Here is a 23,740-nt window from a genome sequence, read left to right as displayed (position 1 = left end):
AAAACCCGAAACAAGCCATCAATAAATTGACTTATCGTGTTGCCGAGCTGATTCATACTTAAGGCTTAAAAAAATTGGGATAAGGCATGAAGTAAATTGGCATAAACTAATTGATTCCTTGCTAATGTGAATGTTGAGGCTAATATTCCAAATACAAAACCTTAACAAAAATAAGCGGACTAATGACAAGTTGTGATGTTAAATGTCCGTCTTTGCTCCCATCAGGAGGAGTTGGCCACGGCGAAGAGCGACATGAACCGACACCTGCACGAGTACATGGAGATGTGCAGCATGAAGAGGGGCCTGGACGTGCAGATGGAGACGTGCCGGCGCATGATCAAAGGCGGCAGGACCTCGCCGTCATTCAGCTCGGTGGCCAGCAGCGACTCAGGGAACACCGACGAGATCCAGGACGAGATTTCGGACAAAGACGGAGACGCCGAAGTCCCTGTTAGTTGATGACGGCTCTGTCGGGAAGTTCTGAGTGGGTCTGCTCACAGATTTGGTGCTTTTCTAACAATTTGGTTTCAACGCAGATGATGGGGGTTCATGTAAAAAAAAAAAAGGGGTGCTCTTTTGCTTTCTGGAAGTGGAATTGAAAACTCACAATTCCTTGTGGCTCAGCGCTCATATTTTTCAGGTCGCTGTTTTGTGGAAACGGCAAAGACATGGATATTGGGAGGTGTAGCATCAGAGACGTAAAAGGCAGGAGTCAGGGGTCTGAAGTGTCTCACGTCCTCCGCCCAGTTGTGTTGGAAGCAGTTGTTGCTGGCCGGTAATATTTTATACGCCACAGCAAGCTGTCGTCATGTAAATGTTGGTTCTTTTCTTAGGACCTGATTATGCAGGATTGCTGTCTAGAGCAGGGGTGTTCAAACTTCTCCACATTGGGCCGCATACCGATAAAATAAATGGGATACTTTTTCATTTTGTAAAAAAAAGGCTTAAGAAAATTGAATGTGCTAAAAAGTATAATACTGTATTTTAAAAGAAAAACAACCTGCATGTGAGCTTTGTGTTAAGATTTCAACTTTTCATTTTTTCATTGAGCATTTATGCTCTTTTCTCCCTTATATTTTTGCTGATGCTTTTAAGCACAGTATACATTTTTTTTACGCACATGCTGCACTTTGGACACCCCTGACGTATAAGGAGAGGATGAGAATATTTTCACTTTCTGCAGTTACAGTCAGCTTGCATTGGGGCCAAATGGTGCAGTGACCAACCACATCCAGCAGATGGCGCTGCACCTGCATTGATATGCGCTATATTGATTGCTACTAATAAGTTTGCCTGTTTTTGAGTTGAAGCGTGGGAGGGTGGAAAGGGTCAAAGACAAATGTTCCGAGGAAACGCACCAAAGAGGAACATTTTGTCTGAATGAGTCAGTGGACTACTGAACTTCTATGCAATGTAGCTGGTCTTGCGTATATAGACCAGCCTGTTTTATTTTGTTGTTTTCTCCTAAAAACCTTTACAGTTAGCCTTTTAACCAAAGCAGGTGTTTTTTCTACAGACCATTTTTTTTTGCTTCTCCCGTTCTTTCTCCCCTATTCATGAGAATTTGCCTTATTCCACAAGCAAACAGGAAGGGCATCATTTGCCTCTTGAGCCTTGTGCAGCACAGATACATGTAAACACGTTCAACAAATGCAGAATATGATCAAAGCCAACACCAGTAAAAACCAAAGGACATTATAAGGTCCGCCGTCCAAATTGCCTTGGTGTTTGTAATTTTTAATGCATATTACGCAATGACATTCTGCTTCATATGTACATTGAGGGCTGAAAACATGTGGTTGCACACCCTAGATGCCTTTTTGTTGATAGATGTCATGTTTTGTTTTTCCAGTGCTTAATGCTGCTAGCTTAGTGTCAGAACCGATAGGACACAAGGGGGCAGGTTTGTCTTCTCAAGTATGTATGGACTACTTTCCATTAAGTAGAATGTTCATTTCAGCTTAATTGTATAGGCCAAAAAAAAAGTTGTTTTTTTTTTCCAGAAAAAATGCTGTTTTCATTGATGCTGATCACAGATTTGCAACAAAATATTACATTTTGTGTTATGTTGCCATAATTTGACACATTTTGATCTTGATTACTGTGGGTTATGTTGGACAAGAGTGAGCGCCACTCGCAGTACATATACGTCACAAACATATCGTATGCATGTACAAGTACATGTATGCATTTTATTTTGATGCTAAATTAAAAACCTTTTTGTTCACATAAAAGCTGTGCTATTTGAAATGCAGGGATAAAAACTGTACAGTATGTGGTGACTAAACCGCTTCTGCTACTTCTGTAAGGGTGTGTGAATGTTTCATACTAAAAAATTTTTTTTTTTATACTAAAGAGTTTTTCAAATGAGTGCAGAAACTGAGAGTTGTTGTCTATACGCGGTGTAGCTCTTAACCTCATTAATGAGGGGCTAAAAAAAACATTAATGGCCTTGTGTAGGCCTAGCTGTGTTCTTTTTACATAACAGGTCCATCCATTTTTTTTAACTTTCTGCTTTTACTTTGGCTTATTTGTTTTCGTCAAATGTATTGACGCAACATATCCATGTTGGTATGGGGAAAAAAGTTATGAATGTATTCAATCAAAGTCGGGGTAACCTGAAATAAACAGTGAATTAAAAAAAAACATCCTTTCTCTCAGTCTTGTTTGATTGTATGAACGCTAAAAATTGAAAAAGGCTTCTGTAGGTTAGTTTTTCTGCCTTAAAAAGGCACGGACAAAAAAAAGCAGCGATGTCATAGCATTATTACACCGTAGCTAAGGATTGCTGTGACGCTATGCATCAACCAGTGTTTGTCTTCAGATTATGTATTTTTATTTGTCATCTCTCAGCATTCATATAGATAAAACATTTTAAAAGGTTCCTAGGCAGAACAACGCTAAAGTTTTAAATGAAAACACTATTCAATATAAAAGAGCAACAATGACGAACAAACAGGTTAGTAAACAGTCTCACCGCCGTAACTCGAGAAACAACATTCGTTTGGCCAAGCCCATGTCACTGTACTTTTTTTGCAGCTGCTGATGGGCGGCGGGGTCCTCTGAGAGCAGGAGGCTGTCGTCACGGGGATCCCAAAAAGGTCCGGCGATGGATGAGGGGTCCAAAAGCAGGCGGGAGGCCGCCGAGAAGTCGCCACTTGTCTTTAGCAAAGCTAAGGTGACAGCCATCAAGTCCTAGAAAGTAAAAGAAGAGGTTATTTTTACCAGCACATTTACAGGAAGATCAAAAATAATCATCTAAAGCAGAGTTGTGCAAAGTGCGGTCATTTGCGACCCACGGCACAATTGTTAGCACCCTAACGTTAGCATGCTAGCTTTTTTTGCAAAGTTTGCACTTATTGCTTGTATTCCATGACGTGACTTCTTCATGGAGGTGAAAAATTGTGGTGGTCAATCAAGCCAAGATGGCTGTTGTGCAACAAGCAGTGTGTAAACTGAGTACACTGCAAAAAGCAGATACAAACAAAAAAACAACTATGCAATAGAGTAGATCCTTATACTTTACAAGTGATATCCAGACATGCCGAACTATCTTTCGCCCCAGACATTTTACAAGACAAAACAAATTAAAACTTGGAAAAAAATGGAGGTCTACAACTTTTTTGTGTGGTATCAAGACTTTCTCGGATAAATGTATAGAGTTTGCATTTCATGATTTAACTTCTTGTCTATCACAATGTTTGTTTACGAGTACGCATGTTTTTCCCCGTCTAAATATAACTATAGATGTCAACATTGTGTATGTGCCGAAAACTTATTTTATGATTGCTGCTTTTTGTAAAAGCTTAAAGGTGAAGTGCACTTTTTTATTTATTTTGCCTATCGTCCACAAACATTGTAAAAGACATGATGACCGATGGATTTTTTTAAATAATGCATTCTAACTTGTAGATAAAAGTTCACTTACAGCGGAGCCAATGGAAGGCTCCACCCATAAAACCCAATAAATAACCATCCAAAACCCAGCAACAATACTCCATTTACATTTTCTGATTTTTATATAATCAAGTATTAGTGATATTGTTTTTATAAGCGCTAACGCAGACAAACTATTTATGGCGGCGCCATGATCCCCTCCGTGTGTGCCTATGTTTACATCACCGAGTGGTCTGCTGCTTCGTTGCTTCTCTGCTCCTAGTTTATTGCAGATCATAAATCATGCATCTCACCTGCACAGAAGAAGGCTGAAGATGTATTCTGAAAGGTTGGTACACTTTGACATCCAATTTAGACCCAAGAATGGCGAGAACGACACGAAAAGACCCCCACAGTAAGTGATGTTTTAGTATGTTTGTTGGCTCTCGTGAAGTCTCCAGTCTGATTACTACTCACTGCAGACTTCATGAGAGCCAACAAACATATTAAGACAACACTTACTGTACAAGGTCTGCTGTCTGCTAGGATGTTCGTATATTCTCATGTAGATGAACTCATAATCCTCGCAAAGGGAATTGAAACCAATTGTCTTTTTGTGCCATTCTCACAATTTCCGGGTCTAAATTGGCTGTCAAAGTGTACCAAATTGTCGGAATATGTTCTCCTTTTACTATCCAGGTGAGAGGCTTGATTTATTATCTACATTAAAGTTTAAAGAGCAAATAAATGAAGAAGCAGCTCATCAGTCGATCATGTCAACATAATAGATAGATAGTACTTTATTTATTCCGTCAGGAGAGTTCCTTCAGGAAAATTAAAATTTTCAGCACAATCTTGTAATCATAGCGCTGCTATAAATAATTTGTCTGCGTAAGCGCTTATAATAACAATATCACTAATACTTGGTTAATATTCAAGTCCCAAAATGTAAATATTTGGCGGTGTTTGGACTATTTGTTGGGTTTTATGTGCGGAATAAAAGACCTTCAATTGGCTGCGCTGTAAGCGGCCATTTATTTACGAGTTAGAATGCATTAAATAAAATACATCCGTCGTCATGTCTTTCATAACGATTGTGAATGATAAGCAAAATTCTAAAAAAGTGCAGTTCCCCTTTTAGGGTCGACATATTTGGCAATTATATGAGTGTCTATGAGAGTTAAAGCTACCATTTGAGGAAATACGGTTTCAACTTTCAAGCACCCGATGCATACCTTCAAGCGGTGGAGGACAAACTCACCTTGTTTGTGAGATTCATCAGCTCTGTGATTCGCTGCTTGTCCTCCTCTAAGTGGGCCTGACTGAGGGACTCTGCCTCTTCCTCTATCGGGTCGGGCCGAGCCGCGTCTTCTTGGTGAGACACACCTTCAAGAATGAAGGGGTGAGCTTTGGACGCCACGGTAGCGGCTTTGACACAGCTCGGCTCAAGAGCTGGCTCAGCCTCTCGTGAAGTCTCCTGAGCGCTTGGACCTTGCACGAGAAGGTCGGGGTCAAACTGGTCGGCAACAGCGCCTGCAGCTATGCTCGCAGCAATGGCGGTCAGCACGTAAGGCTGTTCGGTGGGCGTGTGGAAATGTTCTTCAGTAGACTAAAAGACAGAAAGAGAAATTGTGAATTATTTTGTGTGCTGACACTGTGAACCACTCTGATCGTGCTGATTAGACAAGATCACAATGACATTACTCCATTTTAAGGTTTGTTTAAAAATTAATGGAGTCATTTTATGCAAACCAACTCCTCATTTTTGTGTAATTGGGATCTGTAATCAGTAAAAAAAAAAAGACCACCCACAAAACGTATCTAGGAGAGAAAGTTAGAAAGCGGCTTGAAGATGGTCTGTAACACAAAATCTATGCAATTTTTTTTTTCCAAAACACCATTATTACATGTTATTTACTATGTAGACCACAAGGAAGTGCAAGGTTTCCCCAGCTTGCCAATATATCTGTGGGGGCAGGGGCGTGGTCTATATCAGTGGTCCCCAACCACCGGGTGATTGGTACCGGGCCGCAGAATAATTTTTTATTCATTTTTATTTAAAAAAAATTAAATATTTTTATTTTTTTATTAAATCAACATAAAAAACCCAATGTACACTTACAATTAGTGCACCAACACCAAAAACCTCCCTTTTTCATGACAATAACCTCCCTTTTTCATGACAAAGAAGAAAAAGGGCCGCGGGACAAACTATTAAGCGTTGACCGGACCGCGGATACAAAAAGGTTGGGGACTACTGGTCTATATGACGTCATCATATAATAGGTAACGATGCATATGTTTTCTTTAAAAAGGCTAAAAAAAAAAATGTTGAGCATACATTTAAAAAATGGGAAACTCATTTTCAGCTACTCTCTGAACACGTGTACGGTTTACAATGCCTGATAAAAGATATAAAGATGCAAGATTTTACAAGGAAAACGCCACCTACTGGATTGTAAAACTCTCCATATCAACTGGGAACAACGGAACAAAACTTGAAAAATGCACCTGCGGTGGTTTATAATTCAAGACCGCTGATTCGCTCTTTTTGGTGTCAACGAAAAAGGTATTCAGCCTTAGACAGTTAATCCAATCATAATGCGAGAGTCTGGCGCCTGAGACAAAGCAGAGAATTTATCGAATGATTGTCCAGTTTCACTGCAGTGGAACAAGCCACTCTATGCTCTGAATGAATGAGAAGTAAGTCACGTTGGCTGTATCATAAGTAATTGGTTATGAACAAAAGTAAAGATATTCTAGCGCATATTTATTAATATATCCATCTTCTTCCGCTTATCTGAGGTCGGGTCACGGAGGCAGCAGCATAAGCAGAGAAGCCTGGACTTCCCTCTTGCCATCCACTTCGTCCTGCTCCTCCCGGGGGATCCCAAGGTGTTCCCAGGCCAGCCGGGAGACATAGTCTTCCCAACGTGTCCTGGGTCTTCGCCATGGCCTCCTACCGGTCAGACATGCCCTACCCTTTCGTCTACCGGGTTGAACTCCAACCTGCAGGCTTTGAGCCGAGGAGCAACAAAAAAATGGAGAGTCCAGTCCTCTCTCTCTAGAGAGAGGACTGGTTCCATAGCCCTTGTTGTGCGTCAAAGTTAGTCCAATTATATCCAGCCGGAACTTCTCCACCTCGCGCAACAGCTCAGGCTCCTTTCCCTCCAGTGAGGTGACATTCCACGTCCCAAGAGCTAGCTTATGCACCCGAGGATCGGACTGGCAAGTGCCCTGCCTTCGGCTTCCGCCCAGCTTAAACTGCACCCTACATCTAGACCCCCTCCTATAAGTGGTGATCCCATTGGAGGGGGGGACCCATGTTGCCTCTTCGGGCTGTGCCCAGCCGGACCTCATGGGGACAGGCCCAGCCGGACCTCATGGGGACAGGCCCGGCCACCAGGCGCTCACCATTGAGCCCTATATCCGGGCCGGGCTCCAGAAGGGGGGCCCCAATGAACCGCGTCCAGGCAAGGGAAATCTGAGTACTCATTTTTTCCTCTTCATAAAGGTCTTTGAGCTGCTCTTTGTCTGATCCCTCACCTAGGACCTGTTGGTCTTGGGAGACACTATCAGGGGATATAGAATCCCCCGGACAATATAGCTCCTAGGATCACTGGGACATGCGCCGCACCGCGCATGACATATAGAGGAAACCCTGAAGATTTTTTAAGGTAGAAATTAAAAATTATAATATGACTCCTTTTAAACGTCAACAAACTTAAACAAAATAGTAAGAGTAAACTGTTGATTTCAAGTCACTAAAAAGATGAACAACGTGGCTTCAATTGTACTTTTCTTGGTCCTATTATGAAAATCATCTACCTCACTGTCACTGGATTCAAACTCTCTTGCTGCCATAGCAAGAATCCCCAGAACTTTCTCTTTCTTCTTTTTTTGCACGGATTCACCTGCAATAAAAGGAAAAAAAAAATAATAAGCAAAATTAAATCTTAGTTCTGGTTAAACTTCTTTATAGCTAATGGCATCCTACACTCCTCGTGGATAAGATGATCTTCCTCCTCTTTTTGACTTTCTGCTGCTTCTGCAATCTCTTTCGTTTTTTTAGAAGGAGGCTCCTCTCCCGTGTCTTTCTGAGAAGCGGATGTGGCTGACCTGGTCCGACGGGGTGACGGGGTGAGAGGAGAGGGTGCCGATGACTGTGCAGCTGCTGCGGATGATGATGATGATGATTGGAGCTTTTGATTGTAGGGTTCAGCCTCCAGCTCTAACCTTCTGCAGCGTGATCTGCGTATAGGCAAGTGCAGTTTTCCATTTTCTTCGTCCGTATCTGTCAAATTAGCTGAAAAGAGGGTGTCGCTTTCAGGCTCGGACTGGCTTGGTCCTCTGTCGTCCGAATAATTTTCAGCTTGCAAAAATTCTTGTGACTGATCATCTTCTCGATCAATAATTTCCTCGGTCTGCGAGGAGTCTCGCTTTTCTTGTTCTGCAGTAGTTGCTTGCACGCATTTCTCTGCTGGTGGTTTCCCCTTTTCTTGCTGGGGAGATTCTTCAGCACTGAGTTGTCTGAGGTCTTCAATCTGTGGACACAACAGTCCCAAGACAAAGTAAGTAACACTTACACACATGGTAAAACCTGTTTTAAGTAACCTTAAAGTACAATGCTAAAAACTCCTGCAAGGGTGATAGCTGCATTCAGGCCAGATAGTCAGTGCAAATGGTTAAATAAAATGTTGAAAAAATGCTTACTATGAATGTTTTTTTTTTTTAAAAAGGCAAACAGCCTTTATGGGTCATCAAGCATAATTTCTAAATGTTTTCATTTATTTATTTTGACATACTTCCCTATTTTGATACAATATTACATTCAACTATTTTAACTAAACGTTTAGTGTTTTATTGTCTATTATTAATGTTTCCCATAGATTAATGTATTTGTAGCGGCTGTCAACTGAAAAATTTGCACCGCTTTGCCGCTATCTTATTTTTGAATCTGACGCTATCACCTTGCCCTCGCCCACAAACACATTATTATAGACATTATCGTCAAGATTTTGTAGGCTTTTCTTGTTGAGGACTAAAGTTCCGGATTTCAATGGAAAGTGCAGGTCTCTGGGGGAGTTGTATGCAGAAGAAAGTTAAAAGTAACAATACATTTGATTCACCTTCTGTAATTAGAATAGGAAATTCTGCTTTGGTTAAACAGTTGCATTGCGTTTATGTGCTGCTGGGACAAATCGCTGGAGATCCACCAATTACAATGTTTTGTGTAAGATAAATACACGACAACTTCTGCATTTTGTTCATGAGAAAACACACAGAAGCTAATACAAATAAAAACATAAGAAATTAACAAATTAAAGAGATAGTTTTACAAGAATAGACTATCTTTGAATCTTACTAAAACTAAAAGAATTTTATTTAGTAACAGATTTGAACAGGGGTCGGGAACCTTTTTGACTGAGAGAGCCATGAAAGCCAAATATTTCAAAATGTATTTCCGTGAGAGCCATATCATATTTTTTAACATTGAATACAACTAAATGCATGCATTTTTAAGTAAGACCAACATTTTTAGAGTATAATAAGTCTCTTATTTGTTTTAATAACATTGTTATTCTGAAGCTAACCAATAATAAATAAAATGTCATGTCTGTTGATCATGTTTTTGTCTGGCCATGTGCTGTTTGTCCTTTGGACTCTTTAAGTTCCTGTTTTTTTCCACTCCCCTGTCTGGTTTCCTTGGTTACTCATTTTGTCCACCTTTCTCTGGTGGACAAAACGCCCGCTCACCTGCTTCCCGAGCACTAATCAGAGGCAGTATTTAAGCTCGTCTTTGCCAGTCAGTCGCCCTGGGCTGACTTGTTTCATGCCTTGCCATAGTTTCGTGCTTCATGCCATGCCAAGTAAGTTTTGTTTGATTTATGTTCTCAGTCTGTTTATGTGTTAGCTTTGTTCTTTAGCCCTAGTTGTGCCTCCACTGTGAGCGATTTTTGTTGGTATATTTTTTTAGTTAAAATTAAATCATGTTTTTACCTAAATGCCATGTCCCGAGTAGTCCGTCTGCCTTCCTGGGAGAACGACTCCGCAGCAAGCTGCAACCCCCCCCATCGTGACATAAAATACTTCTTACCATTAATGCGACTTCTTGAACAGGTGCGGTATAAAACGGATGGATGGATATAAATGCATGAGAATGTTTTATATTTTGCACGTTTTTTTTAGCACTGTGATTACCAGCAAAATTATTCATAATTATAGCGTTAAGCAATGTCAGCTAAGATTTATCTGAGAGCCAGATGCAGTCGTCAAAAGATCCACATCTGGCTCTAGAGCCATAGGTTCCCTACCCCTGGATTAGAAGGACGAACACAATACAGATAGACGGATACTAAAAGAGTAAACGAAACCACATTTTGTGTGTAACAATGGATGAAAAAATTAAATGTAAATCTCGTAAAACTATCCAACATAAAGTGACAAGAAATACGTCAATAATGATCAAAGAAAACAAAATATGTTCTGGACCAAAAATCACTCCATATTCTCGACAGCTCGCCAGTCTTACCATATCGGAGTTATTGTGAAGAAATAGGGAAAATATGTACACTTTGTCAGAATAATTGTATCTAAGTTATCACAAAACTTTGTGTTTCAATGAGTTCCCAGCGAGCAGACAAAAGCTGTCTTTGATCTTATTAAAAAAAGGCTTGTAAAACTCAACTGTGTAGGATGGGAAGCAACATCTAGGTGTCGGTTTCTTTGATATATTGTAATCCACGGGAATATTTTTTCTTGACCCGAGATCTACAAAGCGGAGAGGAAGCAGGACCTAACCCCCTTCAGGCACCTTTTCTTTGAACTGTTTTGTAACCAAAGGCGACGGCTGTTTACCACCCCGCTTCCTTTAGAAACAGATGTTGCCCTGTAATCAGGGAAAGTCCAAATAAAAGAGGAGGCGTACAATCTTTCGTCAGAGCGTGGTGGAAGACTGTACAAAGAGTACAGCCCAGACTTTTCACCTCAATGAGCTAAATTTAATTCTGTCTCTGTTTAATTCCTTGCTTTTTGTCTGTTTAATAGATGTCATCAGTGTTCGAACCTGACACACTTCATTCACTTAGTATGTTACAAAAAAAAGATCTGTTATAACAATACATAATGAGTGATACATGAAGTGATTATAAATACATTGGAGGCAGCCACCACAGTTGACATACTTCACACAAAAGTCACAATTTATCTGTGATTGTTGGTCCAAAACGAATGAAGATTTTGGCAAAGTGAGGGTAATAACTTATTTTTTGGTTGTTCTGTGTATTTATTTTTTTACATTTATTGAGCCGTTGGGTGCGTGTTAGAGTGCCTGCTAGTCACGAAACACTGTAGCAGCAAATTGCTTCAAATAGGGCCGCAAAATTATACTTTCATGATATAAAAACAAGTTTTTTGTAAGTTTATGAGCTAGAATATGTTTAAAACTATACATACACATTTTTTTGTCAGAAAATGTTACGTCAAAACGACAAAAACGTCCTTGGTAGCAGTCATGGCGCCTGTTGTTTGATTGGCCATACTCTACTCATGACTCTGCATAGTCGGAGGCACATCAGCTTTCATAAAATGTGCTCTTCAACTTGCAATCAATAACGAGCAACCAACCAGTTTGTTGTCGGATGGTCAACAAACAGAACAGATCTTACTCACGCATGAAAGAGCAAAAATAAACAACACAACAGGTACGGTAATACACAACAACAATGAATTACCATATTGGTGGGTAGCAACGACTTAGCGCTATCAAGATACAGGTAATTTTAACTGTTATTTAAAAAGTGCCTGCAAAGCATGCTAAGTACTCTGGCAGCAACTCCCTTAAACACTACAATACGAAGCAATTTTAGATGTACAAAGAGGTATTATCTTTAAAATCATAGGCCCCTCTATGCAGCCATCATGATTGTTATTGGCCAATACCTGAGTTAGATCATCACTGGAGAGAAGCTCGCGGGTGTGCATTTGAGGAAGTGGGGGGTCGTCATCTACTTCACCGGGAGAATTTCCTGCCCCTTCGGCTTCGCCATCGCCCTGCATCCAGGAAGATAGGAAACACAGTCATACATGACATCGCTATTATCAGGCTCAAGTCTGTGAACGTATTGCTGCCATCTCCTAGTGTTGATATAAGAGAAAGAAAGTAAGTCTCTTTGAAGTGAATCACCTTGGTGACCTCTCCAGGTGTTTCCACCTCCTCAGCTTCTGATTGCTTACTACTTAATTTCTGATGGTAACGGGATTTCATCGACTGCCAAGTGTGAATGGTCACTTCCTCATTTTCCATCTGCTTCCAAAGGCTGTTTCCTTTAACTTCAGACTTTCGCTGGCTCACGTAGCTCAGAATGGCGGCGTCCTCGTCCGCGGAATACGCCAGCTTGCCTGATGAGATAAAAAAAAAGACCCCGGACTGTTAGAATTGCGCAGGGACCATAAATCTAGTGATGCTATACAAATACTGTATGCTGGCTGCTAGGGATCATTATGGAGATGACGTCATTATTACACACTTGACATGATTTGATTAATACATCATTGCTTCCCCACATTGCCTTTGATCCTTTGGGAGAAGATTTCTTATAAACATAAACAATAAAGAGGTCAAGAAAAGCAAGTCATGCTTGAATATTTTGCTCCATTAAAGGATTTAGCATTGGCTCCATAATGTGCACAAGTTAGTGTTGGTTTTAAGATGAACTTTTTTTCACACCTCCTGAAGCTGCGGGAGACCTTCTGTTGGTTTCATTGGATTTGGAAGCAGAGCCTTGCGAGACATTTTCAGGATTCATTCTGTAGTCTTCGATGTTCAGCTGCTGGCCTTTCTTCATACAATCGTGGACGTACTTGATGGACACATACCTAATGAGGAAAATACTATAAACTTAAAAAAAAAGGTGATATCCCTAGCAGTCGGGTGGCACGAGACCTTTGGCAGACAATAGAGCTTTTAATACTATCGTTATACCGTGATAAGGCTTGTTGATGACATATCCTAGCTGTGTCCTGCAAACTTGACAAGCGAATGAACGCGTCCTCAATGCACTGAAGCATTTTCGCTAGTGGCCAATGTCCATCCACAGTGCAAAGCCACTTTTTAACTTTTTAACACTGTGTTGGATCCACTATGGATTGAACTTTCACAGTATCATGTTAGACCCGCCTGACATCCATTGCTTTCGTCCTCTCCAAGGTTCTCATAGTCATCATTGTTACCGAAGTCCCACTGGGTCATCATTGTCACCGACGTCCCACTGGGTGTGAGTTTTCCTTGCCCTTATGTGGGCCTACCGAGGATGTCGTAGTGGTTTGTGTTGTGGTTTGTGCAGTCCTTTGAGACACTAGTGATTTAGGGCTATATAAGTAAACATTGATTGATTGATTGATGATTTTAAGTCAGCAATCCTCGCCTCCATGGTGGCAAATAAACTATGTTTAATATATTTACTGGTGGACAAGGGATAGCAAAACATGCTAGACTACAGACTGTAGGAAGATATGCTACTCGTATGTTAAAGCTCTTGAATTTAGACAAGGGTAGGTGGCTGGATCGATTCAAATATTGACAGTAACGATACCAAGTCTGGTATCATTATATTGTCGATACTACAATGGTTACATAGATACGCTTTATTATAAAAAACTCTTTTGTCGTTTTTGTCAGTATTTAAAAACATGTCTGTGTAAAAATAAAAAACTTATTTTTGTGTTTTTCTAAAAATCGAAGTTGAATATCAAAGTGGTTTACGGCCACAACCGTGATTTATGTTTGAGAATTGACTTCCACCATCTCAGAGGCGATGCAGCTGCAGCAGCAGCTCACTATGTCAATATAGCAGCATGAGCCAGTTAGCTCTCGTGATCCTGATGTCACTGAAAATAGGTTCTTAATGTTAGCGCTTATAATAACAATATCGCTAATACTTGGTTAACATTCAGGTCATGGGGTGTAAATTGATCATTGTTGGTGGTTTTGGGATGTGTGGAATAGAGCCTTTCCGAAATCTGCAGTGTTAACTAACTCATGCTTGCCGTATTTTATGAATTAGAAGGCATAAATAAAAGATAAACATCTGTGTTCTTGTCTTACATGAGGACTGTGGTTGTGAATGATAGGCAAAATTCCAAAAGGTGTAGTTCCCCTTTAAACATATACATACATACATATATATATATATATATATATATATATATATATATATATATATATATATATATATATATATATATATCGTATTTCCTTGAATTGCCGCTGGGGCGCTAGTTAATTTAAAACCTCTTCTCACTCCTGCGCTTACCAAAGGCATGCGGTAAAAGTAAGCATGCGCTAATTATTTTAAAACCACTTCTCACTCCGGCACTTACCAAAGGTATGCAGTAAAAATTTGAGTGTGATGTAAGCTTGGACCTTAAATCCTACTGAATAGCTCTTAATCTTCTTCCCTTTATGCGATTTCAAATTACCGGTATTGAAATCAGCCTCCTCCATTTTGAAAATGATGACAGGGGAAGTGTCACTCATGACGTCACGAGTTTTACCAGGCGGTAATACTAAGCATGCGCTAATTATTTTGGGAAGCGAGTTTGACCCGGCAGTAATTCAAGGCAGGCGCGTCCTATATGCCCTGCGGCAATTCAAGGAAATTCGGTATATATATACGTACATACACGCACACCCAGTATATTCAAATTACATTTATTAACACATGAACACACCCAAAAGTACCGAAAATTTAGTAGTATTGATTCGCAGAAAATTGGTACCAGTGTTTTTTCAAATTTGAAAGGTAATTATTCATAAATAACTATAATACTAAACATTTCATTAGTGATTTGGTTAAAATTGTACAGTGTATTATTTATTCTGTGGAATTCCACACGGCTTTATCCCAAAACTATTTTCAAGTATAAAAAGGCCATTTAGAACAAGAGTAAATTCATATTACAGTGGCAAAAATGTAATCCAATGAGTCTATTTTGATACTTACCGGTGGACTACACGCGGACTAATGGTGCCTTGTTCCTTGGGGTCAATCAATAAAATGGATCCTGGCACCAGGATGTTGCATGCTATTCCTCCCCCAGCTTTGATGAGGGGCTGGAGCTCCTTCTTGGTGGTGCCTGGTCGCAAATAAAAACTCATAGGGTTGCCCTCCATATCCACGAAGAGAACCGGTGAGATGTTGGACACCATCTTCATGGAACGTCACCTGGAAGAAATGCAGTAAGAGGAGTTTGAGTATTGGCCTGCATCATTTTCAAGCATGGCGCATCTCAATTAACTGGAACATTTGGAAAACTTAGCAATTTAGCAATTCTATTAAAAAATTAAAACTTTTATATTTTATAGTCATTCAAGAGACAGTGAATAGTTTATTGGACTACAGTTTACAGCAAAAAAAAATTATGTATCTCTCATTAAATGTGAAAAAATGTTGGACATTCTAGTACTCAACTGGTTCACTTTCTTAATGAAAAAAGGAACTGCATAACCTATAAGCCTTTTATTTGTCTCTTCCTGAAATCAAAGACATTTTGCTAGACATTCTGATTTATTGAACTTCACCTGTACTTTAATAATAAACACTATCAACCTAAGTTTTCAGCTCACCTCATTTATAGCAATTAATAAGTACTTCCAAACATTTTACTGGTACTTTTGACTGTTACTGGACATCCTTTGCTGTCCTGTTTTGTAAACCCAGCTACTTTAAGGTCCACAAATGCTATACTGTATGTGGACAGTGACAGTTTTTGTGCTTTTGCCTTTACAACAGGGGTGTCCAAACTTTTCCTTGTGAGGGCCGCGTTCAATAAAATCGAAGGATGCAGGGGCCGTCTTCATGCTAAAAGCAAACCATCCATCCATCCATTTTCTACTGTTTGTCCCTTTTGGGGTCAGTGTACATCAATATATCCTAAGGTAGCTATAGGTAGTTATAGTTAACAAAAAAATTATCCATCCTTCCATTTGTGTAATCTAATAAACTGATGCAATTAATCACAAAAAATATTGCATTAATCACATATATACACACAGGTTAATCAATTTTGCTCCTTTACCTTTTAGCAATTCCAGCATTAACATTTAATTTGTGGTTGACATTTTTAAGTTGAAATCATGCAAGCAAGTTTAAACTAAAAGTGATACTTGTAATTAATCATGATTAATCCACATTGACAAGTGTGATTAATGTGACTTTCAAAATAGTCATTAGACAGCATTACTAATAAGATCCTAATAATAGTAAATTAATCAATTTCTTACTTTAAATTAACTATTTTTTGCCAAAGGCCAATTAAAAATGACTTGCGGGTCGGAAATTGGGCCCCGGGACGCACTTTGGACGCCCCTGCTTTGCATGAGTATACCATTCACACTGCATTAAAAAAAGTATTTAATATATAAATTAGCAGGCAGCACAGTGGACAAGGGATTAGTGCCTCTGCCTCACAATACGAAGGTCCTAGGTTTGATCCTGCGCTCGGGATCTTTCTGTGTGGAGTTTGCATGTTCTCCCCGTGACTGCGTGGGTTCCCTCCGGGTACTCCGGCTTCCTCCCACCTCCAAAGACATGCACCTGGGGATAGGTTGTAAGCAACACTGAATTGGCCCTAGTGTGTGAATATGAGTGTGAATGTTGTCTGTCTATCTGTGTTGGCCCAGCGATGAGTTGGCGACTTGTCCAGGGTGTACCCCGCCTTTTGCCCGAATGCAGCTGAGATAGGCTCTAGCGACCCCGAAAGGGACAAGCGGCAGAAAATGGATGGATGGATATAAATTAGCATAAGTTTGAAGTGAAGATTTCAACTTTAATTTTAGAGCTGTGACAAAAAAAAATCAATATCCATTTCAGAACTAAACGATTGATTGATTGAAACTTTTATTAGTAGATTGCACAGTTCAGTACATATTCCGTACAATTGACCACTAAATGGTAACACCCGAATAAGTTTTTCAACTTGTTTAAGTCTGGGTCCACGTTAATCAATTCATGGTAAAGGTATAGAATAGCAGTGAATGTGCCTAAACACACAAAAAATATAATCCTCACTTTATGTGACTATAATTAGCAGTAAATGAAGACCATGGACATACTTAAATGATGTGTACCAATCAAGATTACTATATTTCCAACAATGCAAGTTGAATCACTGAAAATGAACCAAATTTTATCTACATATTGTACCTATAATTAATAAAACTGTAAAAAACATTAACTTTAATTTAAGTAGGTACTCAACACATTAATCCTATCTTGATGTGTTTATTGATTTGAAATCCTTTGTGGTTGTGTAAAAATGTGCATACTCACTGTAAGGACAATGTGATTAATCAAAACTGTCACTGTCCTAACTAATATTACTAGACCTTACAGTATGTACTGTAAGTTTATGACAAAAACGCTGATAGTTTCCTTCTGGATCCACTTTGGAGTGGACTCTCACGGTTATGTTAGCTCCACTATGGATTGGACTTTCACAATATCATGTTAGACCCGCTCGACATCCATTGCTTTCGGTCTCCCTAGGGCAGTGTTTTTCCAGCCAACCAATTAGATCAATCTGGGAGATGATCTAATTTCACCTATTTGGGTTAAAACATTTTTTGCGAAGCAGTAATTATAGTCTGCAAATGATGTGTTGTTGTTGAGTGTCTGTACTGTCTAGAGCTCGGCATATCAGTAGGTAGCTAATTGCTTTGTAGATGTCAGAACATGGTTCGTCCTGTTCCCAATATGCAGATGGCAGTGGGAGGCAGCGCGCAGGTAAAAAAGGTATCTAATGCTAAAACCAAAAATAAACACAAGGTGAGTGCCCCTAAGAAAAGGCATTGCAGCTTAGGGAACAAGACTAACACTGAACTGGCTACAAAGTAAACAAAAACAGAATGCTGGACAACAGCAAAGACTTACAGTGTGTAGGGCAAAGATGGCGTCCACAATGTACATAAAAACATTAAAGTTAAAGTACCAATGATTGTCACACACACATTAAGTGTGGTGAAATGTGTCCTCTGCATTCGACCCATCCCCTTAATCACCCCCTGGGAAGTGAGGGAAGCAGTGGGCAGCAGCGGTGCCCCGCCCGGGAATCATTTATGGTGATTTAACCCCCAATTCCAACCTTTGATGCTGAGTGCCAAGCAGGCAGGCAATGGGTTCCATTTTTTTATAGTCTTTGGTATGACTCGGCCGGGGTTTGAACCCACAACCTACCGATCTCAGGGCGGAAACTTTAACCACTAGGCCACTAAGTACGTGACATGACAATCAACAATGTCCCCACAAAGAAGGAAAAAAACAACTGAAATATTCTTGATTGCTAAACCAAAGTAGATTTGGGGAATATCGCTCAAAGGAAGCCCTGAAACTACTACAGGAAAATACCAACAAAAGAGCAAAAGCCACCAAAATAGAACTAAAACACTACACACAGGAAAACAGCAAACAGGCGAAAATAAGTCAGGGCGTGATGTGACAGGTGGTGACAGTACACCTACTTTGAGACAAGAGCTATAGTCATGCATGCTTGCTTATGCTTTAAAGTCATATCCAACAATTGCCAAAACAACTTTTTACTGTCAACTGAGTTTAGTTTTTATTGATTTCTGCTGGTGGTGTGCCTTTGCATTTTTTGTAAGCAAAAAATGTGCCTTGGCTCCAAAAAGGTTGAAAAACACTGCCCTCGGGAGGGTTGCCCACATATGCGGTCCTCTCCAAGGTTTCTCATAGTCATCATTGTCACTGTCACCGACGTCCCACTGGGGTGAGTTTTTCCTTGCCCTTATGTGGGCTCTAACCGAGGATGTTGTTGTGGTTTGTGCAGCCCTTTGAGACACTGGTAATTTAGGGCTATATAAATAAACATTGATTGATGATAGTACAGTTCTAGTTAAAGTTATAGTTTGTAATATCTACTTACGTGTTTTGCACATACTTACGAATTAGGTGGTCTAAAACTGTTGAACAGTAGAATACATGGCAATCTATGAGTATACGAAATTTTAAATATACACAATTACACCGCGACCCCAAAGGGAATAAGCGGTATATAATGGATGGCTGGACAATTACGTTTGTGAAGCATCTGGGCTAACATTAGCTCCATTTCGTTGGAACGTATAGAAGTAATTATAATGGTTACTATCGACTAAATGAATGTGTTTAATGTTAACCAATTCTAAAACGAGATTTTTGCTCAAAGTTACGATTCGGTTTGTTGACCTTTTTTTTCCCGCTGGCTGGATCCAAGGTAGAAATCACACTTCCTGGCCGGCAGTCTTCTTCTTTTGTGTATTCTAGTGAAAAATTGTATGATGTTAAACTATCATCAGTGCCCCCTGCTGGTAATATAACTGGAACTACAAAAATAACAGCCTATACGCAAAAAAATAACAAAAACACACATTTATAAAGTGAGAATAACACATATATGAGATTGGTGTGAGTAAAATAGTATTTCCTAGGCAACTAAAATAGTTTAAAAAAGTAGAAATAAAGTAAATAACACTATTGGAAGGGATTAAGCAAATAAATCAAACAATGTACTAATATGATCCACTTCAAGAAACTCCTCAAACTTAAAGTAGTGGATCCAACAAATAGTGAGAGTCCAGTCCATAGTGGATCTAACAATATAGTGTAAGAGTCCAGTCCATAGTGGATCTAACAATATAGTGTAAGAGTCCAGTCCATAGTGGATCTAACATAATAGTGTGAGAGTTCTGTCCATAGTGGATCTAACATAATAGTGTGAGAGTTCAGTCCATAGTAGGTCTAACATAATAGTGTAAGAGTCCAGTCCATAGTGGATCTAACATAATAGTGTGAGAGTCCAGTCCATAGTTGATAAAAACATAACAGTGTGAAAGTCCAGTCCCTAGTGGATCTAACATAATAGTGTGAGAGTCCAGTCCATAGTTGATCTAACATAATAGTGTGGGAGTCCAGTCCATAGTGGATATAACATAGTAGTGTGAGAGTCCTGTCCATAGTGGATCTAACATAATAGTGTAAGAGTCCAATCCATAGTGGATCTAACATAATAGTGTGAGAGTCCAGTCCATAGTTGATAAAACATAACAGTGTGAAAGTCCAGTCCCTAGTGGATCTAACAACATAGTGTAAGAGTCCAGTCCATAGTGGATCTAACATAATAGTGTGAGACTTCAGTCCATAGTAGGTCTAACATAATAGTGTAAGAGTCCAGTCCATAGTGGATCTAACATAATAGTGTGAGAGTCCAGTCTATAGTTGATAAAACATAACAGTGTGAAAGTCCCGTCCCTAGTAGATCTAACAACATAGTGTAAGAGTCCAGTCCATAGTGGATCTAACATAATAGTGCGAGAGTCCAGTCCATAGTGGATCTAACATAATAGTGTGGGAATCCAGTCCATAGTGGATATAACATAGTAGTGTGAGAGTCCTGTCCATAGTGGATCTAAAATAATAGTGTGAGAGTCCAGTCCATAGTGGATCTAACATAATAGTGTGAGAGTCCAGTACAAAATGGATCTGACAAATAGTGAGAGTCCAGTCCATAGTGGATCTAACATAATAGTATTAGAGTCCAGTCCATAGTGGATCTAACATGATAGTGAGAGTCCAGTCCATAGTTGATAAAACATAACAGTGTGAAAGTCCAGTCCACAGTGGATCTAACAACATAGTGTAAGAGTCCAGTCCATAGTGGATCTAAAATAATAGTGTGAGAGTCCAGTCCATAGTGGATCTAACATTGTAGTGTGAGAGTCCTGTCCATAGTGGATCTAACATAATAGTGTGAGAATCCAGTCCACAGTGGAACTAACATGATAGTGTGAGTCCAGTCCATAGTGGATCTTACATAATAGTATTAGAGTCCAGTCCATAGTGGATCTAACATGATAGTGAGAGTCCAGTCCATAGTGGATCCAACATAATAGTGTGAGTCCAGTCCGCTGTGGATCCAACGAATAGTGAGAGTCCAGTCCATAGTGGATCTAAAATAATAGTGTGAGAGTCCAGTCTATAGTGGATCTAACATAATAGTGTGAGAGTCCAGTCCATAGTGAATGTAAAATACTTGTGTGAGAGTCCAGTCCATAGAGGATCCAACAAATAGTGAGAGTCCAGTCCATAGTGGATCTAAAATAATAGTGTGAGTCCAGTCTATAGTGGATCTAACATAATAGTGAGAGTCCAATCCATAGTGGATGTGAAATAATTGTGTGAGAGTCCAGTCCACAGTGGATCCAACAAATAGTGAGAGTCCAGTCCATAGTGGATCCAAAATAATAGTGTGAGAGTCCAGTCCATAGTGGATCTAACATAATAGTGTGAGAGTCCAGTCCATAGTGGATCCAATATAATAGTTTGAGGTTCCAGTTCATAGTGGATCTAACATAATTGTGTGAGAGTCCAGTCCATAGTGGATCTAACAATATAGTGTAAGAGTCCAGTCCATAGTGGATCTAACAATATAGTGTAAGAGTCCAGTCCATAGTGGATCTAACATAATAGTGTGAGAGTTCTGTCCATAGTGGATCTAACATAATAGTGTGAGAGTTCAGTCCATAGTAGGTCTAACATAATAGTGTAAGAGTCCAGTCCATAGTGGATCTAACATAATAGTGTGAGAGTCCAGTCCATAGTTGATAAAACATAACAGTGTGAAAGTCCAGTCCCTAGTGGATCTAACATAATAGTGTGAGAGTCCAGTCCATAGTTGATCTAACATAATAGTGTGGGAGTCCAGTCCATAGTGGATATAACATAGTAGTGTGAGAGTCCTGTCCATAGTGGATCTAACATAATAGTGTAAGAGTCCAATCCATAGTGGATCTAACATAATAGTGTGAGAGTCCAGTCCATAGTTGATAAAACATAACAGTGTGAAAGTCCAGTCCCTAGTGGATCTAACAACATAGTGTAAGAGTCCAGTCCATAGTGGATCTAACATAATAGTGTGAGACTTCAGTCCATAGTAGGTCTAACATAATAGTGTAAGAGTCCAGTCCATAGTGGATCTAACATAATAGTGTGAGAGTCCAGTCTATAGTTGATAAAACATAACAGTGTGAAAGTCCCGTCCCTAGTAGATCTAACAACATAGTGTAAGAGTCCAGTCCATAGTGGATCTAACATAATAGTGCGAGAGTCCAGTCCATAGTGGATCTAACATAATAGTGTGGGAATCCAGTCCATAGTGGATATAACATAGTAGTGTGAGAGTCCTGTCCATAGTGGATCTAAAATAATAGTGTGAGAGTCCAGTCCATAGTGGATCTAACATAATAGTGTGAGAGTCCAGTACAAAATGGATCTGACAAATAGTGAGAGTCCAGTCCATAGTGGATCTAACATAATAGTATTAGAGTCCAGTCCATAGTGGATCTAACATGATAGTGAGAGTCCAGTCCATAGTTGATAAAACATAACAGTGTGAAAGTCCAGTCCACAGTGGATCTAACAACATAGTGTAAGAGTCCAGTCCATAGTGGATCTAAAATAATAGTGTGAGAGTCCAGTCCATAGTGGATCTAACATTGTAGTGTGAGAGTCCTGTCCATAGTGGATCTAACATAATAGTGTGAGAATCCAGTCCACAGTGGAACTAACATGATAGTGTGAGTCCAGTCCATAGTGGATCTTACATAATAGTATTAAAGTCCAGTCCATAGTGGATCTAACATGATAGTGAGAGTCCGGTCCATAGTGGATCCAACATAATAGTGTGAGTCCAGTCCGCTGTGGATCCAACGAATAGTGAGAGTCCAGTCCATAGTGGATCTAAAATAATAGTGTGAGAGTCCAGTCTATAGTGGATCTAACATAATAGTGTGAGAGTCCAGTCCATAGTGAATGTAAAATACTTGTGTGAGAGTCCAGTCCATAGAGGATCCAACAAATAGTGAGAGTCCAGTCCATAGTGGATCTAAAATAATAGTGTGAGTCCAGTCTATAGTGGATCTAACATAATAGTGAGAGTCCAATCCATAGTGGATGTGAAATAATTGTGTGAGAGTCCAGTCCACAGTGGATCCAACAAATAGTGAGAGTCCAGTCCATAGTGGATCCAAAATAATAGTGTGAAAGTCCAGTCCATAGTGGATCTAACATAATAGTGTGAGAGTCCAGTCCATAGTGGATCCAATATAATAGTTTGAGGTTCCAGTTCATAGTGGATCTAACATAATTGTGTGAGAGTCCAGTCAATAGTGGACTTCAAGACAACGTCAGTTTGTTTTGTTTGTTTAAAAATACAACAAGCCCGTTTTGAAAATGTACAAATCATAATGTCGTAGTTGTTTTTTTTACACTTACATGTAGCGGTTAATAATATTCTGTCTTTGTTTGTCGTTATTTACACTTTCTGAATAAATCATGTGATAATGTCCATCAGTCAACTCATTGGCGTAAGTTTTCAATCTATCAAGATAAAAAAAATTATTCCAGTAGCTCCACCCATTCGGCAGATGACTTTATGAAGTTCTTTAATAAGAAAATTGAACTTATTAGAAAGGAGATTAAAGACAATGCGTCCCAGCTACAACTGGGTTATAGTAACAAAGATACGACTCTATATACGGCGGATATTGCAAATATCCAAAATAGTTTCTCTCGTTTTGATGAAATAACATTAGAAGAATTGTTACAACGTGTAAATGGAATAAAACAAACAACATGTTTACTTGACCCACTTCCTGGGAAACTGATCAAGGAGTTCTTTGTATTATTAGGTCCATCAGTGCTAAATATTATAAACTTATCACTTTCCTCGGGCACTGTTCCCCTAGCATTCAAAAAAGCGGTTATTCATCCTCTCCTTAAAAGACCTAACCTCGATCCTGACCTCATGGTAA

General features: G+C 39.5%; 2 protein-coding genes across 3 annotated transcripts in view; one reads left to right on the top strand and one right to left on the bottom strand.

Annotated features, from left to right (window-relative positions):
• iffo2b (intermediate filament family orphan 2b) overlaps window positions 1–2,646 on the top strand; it is a 68,110-nt gene extending 65,464 nt beyond the window's left edge. For both annotated transcript variants that reach the window (XM_061888309.1, XM_061888307.1), the window contains exon 8: window positions 226–2,646. In XM_061888309.1, the coding sequence (XP_061744293.1) occupies window positions 226–459 (234 nt within the window). In that variant the 3' untranslated portion in view covers window positions 460–2,646. The remainder of the gene's footprint in view (window positions 1–225) is intronic.
• terf2ip (telomeric repeat binding factor 2, interacting protein) lies at window positions 1,928–19,205 on the bottom strand. Its single transcript, XM_061888294.1, has 9 exons — window positions 19,119–19,205; window positions 14,880–15,101; window positions 12,605–12,753; window positions 12,062–12,276; window positions 11,818–11,928; window positions 7,874–8,420; window positions 7,705–7,790; window positions 5,138–5,485; window positions 1,928–3,195 (listed from the first exon to the last, which is right to left on the bottom strand). Exons 2-9 carry the CDS (start codon window positions 15,089–15,091, stop codon window positions 2,974–2,976), a joined length of 1,890 nt encoding a protein of 629 aa, XP_061744278.1. The 5' UTR covers window positions 15,092–15,101; window positions 19,119–19,205; the 3' UTR covers window positions 1,928–2,973.
• Window positions 19,206–23,740: the final 4,535 nt, after the last annotated feature.

Source organism: Nerophis ophidion, linkage group LG02 (assembly GCF_033978795.1).
Source record: "Nerophis ophidion isolate RoL-2023_Sa linkage group LG02, RoL_Noph_v1.0, whole genome shotgun sequence".
Classification (NCBI taxonomy): domain Eukaryota; kingdom Metazoa; phylum Chordata; class Actinopteri; order Syngnathiformes; family Syngnathidae; genus Nerophis; species Nerophis ophidion.
Note: the sequence above shows the minus strand (reverse complement) of the source record. Positions and strands in the feature narration are given on the sequence as shown.

Excerpts from the sequence above, each read along its gene's own strand:
- terf2ip (XM_061888294.1), bottom strand. The coding sequence starts at position 15,091 with ATGAAGATGGTGTCCAACATCTCACCGGTTCTCTTCGTGGATATGGAG. Across the intron at positions 11,929-12,061 it reads CACCTGGAGAGGTCACCAAG|GGCGATGGCGAAGCCGAAGG; the intron begins GTGATTCACTTC and ends TCCTGGATGCAG. Across the intron at positions 5,486-7,704 it reads TTGAATCCAGTGACAGTGAG|TCTACTGAAGAACATTTCCA; the intron begins GTAGATGATTTT and ends TCTGTCTTTTAG.